Source organism: Panthera tigris, chromosome D1 (genome assembly GCF_018350195.1).
Source record: "Panthera tigris isolate Pti1 chromosome D1, P.tigris_Pti1_mat1.1, whole genome shotgun sequence".
In the NCBI taxonomy this organism is placed as follows: Eukaryota; Metazoa; Chordata; class Mammalia; order Carnivora; family Felidae; genus Panthera; species Panthera tigris.
The window spans coordinates 60,210,139-60,219,381 of NC_056669.1; the positions used below are offsets into that span (position 1 = coordinate 60,210,139).

The window sequence follows — 9,243 nt, forward strand, 5'->3', positions numbered from 1 at the left end:
GTCTGTTGACAGACATGAATGTCATCCTGTGCCAATACTTGCATTACATGGTTGACCCTGTCTGATCCCTCTGCTGACTGTTACCTATGTGGAGTCAATGACCAATTTAATCTCAATTGACCAGAACCTTTGTTCGAATGTCCTCCCTAACGGAAACACCCAGATAAGAAGAGTATCTTTTCAAATCTCCCTTAACCAGCCTCTGGAGACTAACAAAATTTCATTCAACCTGATGTAATGGTTCCTAAAAAGGTTTTGTTCAAGATCCCAAATAAACTTAATCTCTTTCTGACTTTCCCTATATTTATAGCATTACGAGAGAAATGTGGAAATGTGTGACTTTCTCATTTTTATTCAGTCTAAAGGATTGTTTAGAGGATTGTTTTCTTGTTTTTATTTTTCTGGCATAGAGAAGATGCTTAATAAATAGATGTTGTTATTGCTTTGGAGCCCTTGTCCTTTTATATTTATAATATGTTATTATTATTTGTAGGTTAATTTAATAGGCATGGTTAGATAGCATGAAGATCTGAAAGAGATTATTTTGTGCTTAAATAAAGAAGAGATGGAAGGAGAAAGTCTTTAGAGTTTGAGCAGAAGGGACTTGGTGACTGGGAAAGATGTAAACATACAGGGCAACTCCCAGAGTTATGATTTAGAGAATTGGTTAATTTTGTGAAAATTATAAGCTTTGTTCAGAATATAAAGGATTAAGAACAAGTATAGGGCATAGGGGAAGATGATCAGTTTGGTTTTGAACATAATTGAATTGAACATGAATTTGATTTACGCATGAGAAATCCATATGGCAATGTTCAGAAGGAACATCTATCTTCAAGAACTTGGAAACCACAGCTGCCTTCAGATATTATTTGAAATTTTTCATTAAATAAATGAAAGATGAAACTATGAAAATGGGCAAGATAATTTAAATGACTTGAGAATGGCCAAAAGGCAGATTCCTGAAGGATTCCAAAGTTAAGGTTCTTTGGGTGGGGAGTGGGAAGCCAGAGAGAGAAATTGCTGAGTGGTGGGAGAAAAGTAATAGAGATTAGTGCCAGTACGTGAGGAGAGAAAATTCCCAGAAAGAAAGTATCCTTAGCATAATAGGTAAATGAAAGGATAAATGAAAGGATCACAAAAGTGAGTGAATCAAGGGCTCCTGGGTGGCTTAATCAGTTAAGTATCTGACTCTTGATTTCTGCTCAGGTCATGATCTTACAGTTTGTGAGTTTGAGCCCTGCATCTGGTTCTGTGCTGATAGTGTGGAGACTGCTTGGGATTCTCTCTCCATGTGTCTCTGCCCCTACCCCCATTCACTCTCACTGTCTCTCTCAAAATAAATAAATAAGCTTAAAAAAAAATTAGTAACCAAATCTGGCAATTCTATTTTACTGTTGTTTTCCATAGTGGGTGTAGCCTCAACACTAATTCTCTGGCCCTTTGTGCACACAGACCATCAATGAGATTCTTTTCCCCAGAAGCCTGAAGAGCTTTGTATTTACATAATTCATAGACAATTAACACCTGAAACTTAAGACTCTACTCCAGAGATGCTACGTTGACCAAAATGTGTCTCTGGAAGGTACAAATTTGAAAAATGTTTGCCAGGGACATTTGTCAGACTGGTTTAGAGATTCCTCCTATGCATTCCTCAGCCTTATTGAATGAAGGAATTGGAGTCTTATATGCAGATTCTGACTTCAGCTTTTCTATTGTCTAACTGTATTATATGGGGAAAATTAATCACTTTAAACATCGTAATAAAAATATTAAGAATGACAACTTTTTATACCTCATTGGATAGTTGTGATGATTGAATGAGATTATGGATATGAAGATGATTGCATTTGGCACATAGTATGTGTTCAAGAAATGATGGCTATTAAGGTTCTTTGTGTTTTAGGAGCAGCCTGTGCTATTTATCAAAATGTAGTGCTTACTGAACTATGTTAAAATAATGGCAAGGTTTATCTTTCTCTCTCCCTCTTTCTTCCTCCTTTCCTCCCTTCCTCTCCTCTATCTCTCAATTTTTCCACCTTCCCTTCCTCCCTCCCTCTCTTTCTTTCTTTCTTTCTTTCTTTCTTTCTTTCTTTCTCTCCCTTCCTTCCTTCCTTCCTTCCTTCCTTCCTTCCTTCCTTCCTTCCTTCCTTCCTCCTCCCTTCTTCTTCTACCTTAATTATGTATATGGTTTCTCTCAACAATTAGACAGTACTTTATAAAGATAACCTTAGGAGATTTATTTTTGAGTCTTAGTTTCCGTTCTACCTCCTAGAGTTGGTATAGGGATGAAATTACATGATGCATATAAAATGTCAAATAACACATAGAACTTTCAACAAATGGGAGTTACAATTATTTTGTTAGGATGGTACTTTGGACCACCTTATAATCACATATATAAACATGTGTGTCTTGGGGTTGTCTTTGGCATTCTTCTGTATATTTCCCAGGAAAAAAATAATAATATCCACATTTCAAATGTGACTTGATTTTTCAGTGCTTTATTTCAGGATTAGTAATTTATTTTCAAAAAATACTTCAAACCATTATATTATTGTATTGTACAGCTGACACTACTATAACACTGTATGTTAATTATACTTCGGTAAAAAATATTAGAAACCAATTTTCTCATCATATTGTTTAAGTGTTCTACTGGGAACGTTGAGAGGAAAGGATGACTTCATTGTGATGTTTGTTGTCATCAAAGAGAACTATAGATTTAAGAAAAATTAGATGTGGAATAATTCAGGGAATCTTCTCTCTTCAATAAATGAGGAGAAGCATGGAGAGAGGCTTCCAGTACTAGCAAGCTCATAAAAAACCTAAAGTACTTACAAAATCAGCAATAGTAACTCAGTGAATGTTAGAGTGCCAGAAAGATGTTCTAAGTGATGAGCTATATATTTATTATTTATATTATGTTCAGTTATTCAAATATCCCTGTCTTCTCAGTCCCTAATTATGTTGGTCCTCAATAATACCAATGCTCAACTTCTGACCTTCTTCCTGACGGGTATTCCAGGCCTGAGAGCAGCCCAGGTCTGGGTCTCCATCCCTTTTTGTCTCCTGTATGTCATCGCCCTCTCTGGGAACAGCATGATCCTATTTGTGGTCCTCCGTGAGCAGAACCTCCATGAGCCCATGTATTATTTCCTCTCTATGCTTTCAGCCATCGACCTGAGCTTATCTCTGTGCACACTTCCTACTACCCTTGGTGTTTTCTGGTTTGAAGCTCGCGAAATCACCTTAAATGCCTGCATTGCCCAGATGTTCTTTCTCCATGGATTTACTTTCATGGAGTCTGGGGTTCTATTGGCCATGGCCTTTGACCATTTTGTAGCCATCTGTGATCCACTGAGATATGCCACCATCCTCACCAATGCCAGGATTTCCCAGATTGGGATAAGCATGTTGATAAGGAACGTTGCTGTAATGTTACCGGTGGTGCTCTTTGTCAAGAGGCTGTCCTTCTGCCGTGCTGTGGCCCTTTCACATTCTTACTGCTACCATGTTGATCTCATTCAACTCTCATGCACAGATAACAGAATCAACAGCATCCTTGGTCTGTTTGCACTTTTTTCCACGACGGGGTTTGATTGTCCTTGCATCTTGATCTCCTATGTCCTGATCATTCGATCTGTTCTCAACATTGCCTCCTCTGAGGGGAGGCAAAAAGCCTTCAACACCTGCATATCCCACATCAGCGCTGTTGCCATCTTCTACATCCCTCTCATCAGCTTGTCTCTTGTCCATCGCTATGGCCATTCAGCACCTCTGTTTGTCCACACCATCATAGCCAATGTCTTCCTTCTCATCCCTCCTGTGCTCAACCCTATCATCTACAGTGTGAAGACTAAGCAGATTCGAAAGGCTATTGTCAAGGTCTTAATTCAGAAGCAACAAATCTAATCATTAGTAATCTCAGAGTAGAGACAAAGCCATTTATGAATGAATGCCTTGGTAGAATGGTGTAATTATCCACAAATGGCCTACATGTGCTTTCAACAACCTAAACTATGCAACTTATAGGTTGTGTGATATTTGCTTAGTTTCCTTGTCAGTAATTCCACATTAATGTTGCCTAAATTTTGTTTCATTTTCAATGTAAAGTGAGATATGTATGTAAACAACTATTCATATGTGCAAGTAGTATGTGTCCTGAATAAAATGTTCGTTCAGACTGCATACGATAAGTCCAGATTTAATGTAGGAAACTTTGTTAATAAACCAATTGTTCTTTTCTAAATGATATAAAAAAGATAATTTATAATTTGATGTTTTTCTTCTTAAAATTCTTGATTAACTACAAAAATAGCCATTCTATAGAGTGAATCTTATAAGCATATCAATGCAATTCAACATTGGATAATATATAGGTAGTTCTTTTACCCTCTATTATGTGTAGGAGTATATCTAATGCACATACAAAATGTCATATCAAGTGCTCAGGATCAGTTCCTACTGCTGTTAGCTGAACATTAAAAGTTGGTAATAACATTACTAAACCCAGGAGTGAGGATTACACAGTTTTCCTAAGATTAGCGTCGGTAAGAAGGAACTCATACTCTTGGCTCTTTCTTTATCCTCATCTCTGCCATTATTACTCTATCTGTGGGCCCTCTGAATCAGAAGTAGTATAGCCAAAGCTTGCTGATATTTACACATAGGTTCTTTCTTTCTGATTGTTGAGTTCCTCCTCTGAGATGGGTACTGTTTTGTGGATATTAGCATGAGATGCAATATGTCTACTTCAATATGTATTTCATATACATCTTCTACAGACTACCTTATCTCTTTTCTTTTAAGTTTGCTAGTTACATTCACTGGCCAGCTATCCAAGCCCTTCAGCAAAGTACAGAAGTCCATGTATATCCACATACCTCAGACAACCTCTCTTTTTACATGAAGTTAACAACCAAGGGCACTGTCCATTAAGGGGATTTTCCTTCAGCACTCTTTTTTTTTTTTTTTTTTTTTTTGTGGCCTCCCATATGGGAAGGTATTGTGCTACTGTATTCTACTTCTGGTTAGTGCCAACTTGCCCACTAATCCATCCATGAACCGAGCCTGAATATTTTCCTTCTTTTCCATTAACGTATCAGAAACCTTCAGTGAGGCCATGAATGTGAATTAATGGAGAGCATCTATATATCAGTGATAAGTGTCATGGGATCCTGGGACAACTATTCATAAACTTTACTTGTGCTTGTTTTGACTTTGTACTTTGTCTTCCCTACAATAAAGGTGCAAACTTTACAGATGAGAGTTTTCCCAGCTCATAAATGTAATATAACCAATTATATACTTAGGAACCTGGAGAATAAGCACAGGTATGAAAATCACTGGGCTCACTTGGAGACAACATTTGCCCAAAATTCCATTAATCATCTTACCCCAATAATCTCATACTTTAATCAAAAAAGAGCATAATGTTATGTTTGGTTGCTTATTATCAGTGAGAGATTGTATCCTATATCCAATAGTTCTCAAAGGTTTTGGGTATTCTCCTTTCCTTAATGAACATTTGTAAATGGACATAGGTCCATTTTGGAAAAGATATAGATAATTTGTATTGCATGTTTCCAGTAGCATAGCAGGTTATTTCATCAGGGACACCAAGATTCATGTTCAGTTAATGGGCTCTGGATATGTGCAGCAACTTAAATCTTTAAATAGGTGAAGCAACTTAAATCTTTAAGTTTCCTATTAGGGTGGTTGATGTCAGCCTGATGCTCAGAAGCTCTTTATTTTAAATGCATGTCAATTAGCTCCCAGTTACTGTCCATTGCGCTCATCTTCAGAAACATTATCATCTATTGCAATAGGTCACTATGGGTCCTGTCACCCTGATTGCCATTTTACCTTTGCTATTCTCTACAGTAATTATATTTACCTTATGATTTTAAGTCCTTCCATGTGTCTCAGGATCACTTCATCTTCATTGTCAGTAGGGAGGCCAGTTCCACAGGGGCAGATTTCATTGCCAAGTCTAGGCTGCAGAGCATAGCAATCACCGAACTATTCAAAGATACCAAATACCCTCTTACAAATGCGTTCTTTATTGCCTTAGTGAAGGAGTGTCCTCTCTTTTCTCCCAGAGAAAATAATCATGTAATAAATTCTCTGGTCCTACATGATAAATCCGTTCTAACATGTCTACCTCTTTGAGATTTCTATAGTCTATATTTTGCAAAGAAGATCTGACATCTCTATCTAATTTGCTATAGGTAATCATCATGTTCAAGTTTCAATCAACCATCCCAGCCGTGCATTATCACAGTTGCTAGGTATCCTTGATATAATGTTAAACCTCAAATCATAGATGAGTATCCTCTGTCAATAATGTCAAATTGTTTGTGTCAAATTCTTCTCTATCTTAATTAATATTTATGTCACTAGCCACTTCCTATGCTGACTTACATCTAATACCTTTGAGATATACTCCTATAGGTATTCATTTGATTCTAGTTAGTACAATCAGGTAGGCTTTGCAATGATGTCACTGGTTAAACTATTTTCTCCCCAAATGTTAATAACATTTCCCTGCTCAAGCTTTACTGAAATCAGACTGGTTATTGGCTTTGGTACAGTGAGAAGCGATGGGGCAAGATCTTGCATAGGAAAAGCATTGTAAAGCATTGTCCTCAGGTTTGGTTTTTGTAAGGTTTCTGTATAAGGTAAAATAAATATCATCTGTAAATCTTCTCATGAGAGGGGAACTCCTTTGGCTAACATGGAATATTCAAAATTTCCAAGATTTTTAGGCTTATACACTCAAATGTTAATATCCCACCAGTGAGGATCATACCACTTCCCCATTTTTTTATTCCCAGTATTTTTCAGTGTTACAACTTTATAAAAGAAGATTTATCAAAACTGGGCATTCAATTTGCCTTGCAGTTCTGTTACTCTTTCAGTTAAATCATGTGCTGGATTTTTAGAAGTATATGATCTTTGGCTGAAGGAGATAAAGATTTCCTTAAATGTTCCTATAGGGGGCATTCTGACTTTCACAGCATGTCCTGAGTTGTCAATTGGCTGTCCTAATCTAATCATTTTCTATTTAAGGTTTCTAATGCATATACACAACAGTTATCCCATCTCATAATCTTTATAGTTAATGTTTTTTAGGTACAAATGAGAGATTGGATTCAATGTCCATAGTCACCATGTAACCTAACATCTCCCTTCCACCTGAATCTCATCCAACCAACCACAAGTGACAGTCATAGTAATTTTGATGCCATTGCATCTCAGGAATCATTGTAAGCCCACTGACCACTGGCAATAGAGCCTTAGTTGTCAGTTGACCATGCTATTGTAATGTGATTCCAGGGAGCATGAGTGAGGGATAGCTGATGTCAAAAAAGGAAAGACAGTGAGATGATACAAAAATTTATTATTGATTTGGACACTGCATTATCCAGACTCCAATCAAGAGACAGAGACCACACAATTATTTGAGAAGAAAAAGTTTAATAAAGAAGTAGATTAACAGGGAAGTAGATTAGCAGGGAAGTTGGCTAGTAAGAGTTAAAAGATGAGAAGAGGATATAAGGAGTAACCACCCCTCCTAGGGTAGAGATGGAACATTCAAGAAAGAGCCCTTTTCTCCTTCCTGTAAGCTTGTGAAGTTATAAGGTGTCTATTGATGAAGCTTGCAAAAAATCTTCCCTCTGGGAGTTCCAAGGAAGGTGCCAACTCTCTGAACTCTAGGTGCCAGACAAGCTTATGACTGCTGGACACTGCTGGAACTGGGATATGGATAGAGTACCCTTTATAGGATTATAATGCATTTCCATGTGAGGCTCAGGCTGGGGTAGCTCCAGGCTGCCCTTTTGGGATGAGGGTTGGGTGGCCAGCTTGCTAACTAGATAGCCCTATGTTTCCCTAATTTATATACACATACCCAGGGCTAAGGAGAAGATGTAGGAGATTCTCCTTCAGCTAGAGTGCTGCTCCATACTGTCTGGGCCTCTGGTTATGTCACTGTTCTCCCAGTGAATAGCTGGAGAACAAGCTCAGCAGCTAATTCTGGAAGAAACTGTGCACCACTGGAACCAAGCACTGAAGCAATCACACAGTGCCAAGCAATGGAAAAACAACATGTTCTGTGGGAATCCAGCCAACAAGCCACACAGAAACCAAGAAGAGAAAACCCCTTCCCCCTACAGTGTTCCTCCACTACTTTCCACTAACCAGTCTTAATAATGTGCCAGCTGACAAAAGAGAAATATTTACAGAGTCCAACACCATCATCATAGAGTAGGCAAAAGGCACTTTGGAGCTGAGAGATGGTAAATCAAGAATGAGCCAGACATCATTATGGACGACTATTGACCATTCCTGCAGACCCATCTCTGAAGCCTTATCAAATATGTCTCATGACAGTCAATCCAGGAAAATAAGGAAGGGAACATTTATCCATTGGATCACATTTACCATTGGTCAAAGTTTATCCTATGAGCTGTTAATTCCATCATACTTCCTCACATGTATGAACACCAAGTGAGTATCTGAGAATGTGTCATGACTTGGTGTCAGTCCTGGGACAAGAATAAAGAGGTGCACAGTGCAGGCCTAAGGCAAGGGATTATCATGTTCTCCCTGTGTGAAGCCAGCCAATGACTGATGAGCCCAGTTGTTGCAACAGTGACAGGACAATGAGGTCAAAGGATTTGAAGTGGTTCACTATAAGAAGCTGATTCACTACATAAACTCAAACCCTGATGTTCTGGCCTGGAGAGCTTGTAGGCTGACAGGGGATTGGTTGCCTCTGAGTGAGGTTTGAGCCATCTCTCCTGTTGAAAAGTCCCCTTGTTCTTTTCTGGTACAAGATCTACTCTCCATTTAATTCTATAAATCAGTTGGTGGCATACTTACCAACTTCTATTTCTTTACCTTTTTTAACCTCAGGTAGAGAAGGGAAATGGTTCAGAAAAGGGTTTTCATGGGCTAAATGTTTTAGAAAGGATGGAGTCAGATCCAGGACAATGGGGAAATTTCTACAAGCATATCAAGCACATAGAAGTGGTCTCAGAGAGGGCCACTGAGAGAAACTCCTTTTATTTTTTTTAAGTTGGGCTGTGGAGCTTGAGCTCATGACCCTGCGATCAAGAGCTGAACTGAGATCAAGAGTTGGACACTTAACCAACTCAGCTACCAAGGCACCCCAAGAGAAACTCCTTTTATAGGGAATATAAATTCCCTATAATTCATAGCTTTTTACATTAAAAT

General features: G+C 38.2%; 1 protein-coding gene across 1 annotated transcript; it reads left to right on the top strand.

The window, feature by feature from the left end:
• The first annotated feature begins 2,967 nt into the window (after positions 1–2,967).
• Positions 2,968–3,915, top strand: LOC102949333 (olfactory receptor 51F2). Its single transcript, XM_007089351.2, has one exon. It carries the CDS (start codon positions 2,968–2,970, stop codon positions 3,913–3,915), a length of 948 nt encoding a protein of 315 aa, XP_007089413.2.
• Positions 3,916–9,243: the final 5,328 nt, after the last annotated feature.

Excerpts from the sequence above, each read along its gene's own strand:
- LOC102949333 (XM_007089351.2), top strand. The coding sequence starts at position 2,968 with ATGTTGGTCCTCAATAATACCAATGCTCAACTTCTGACCTTCTTCCTG.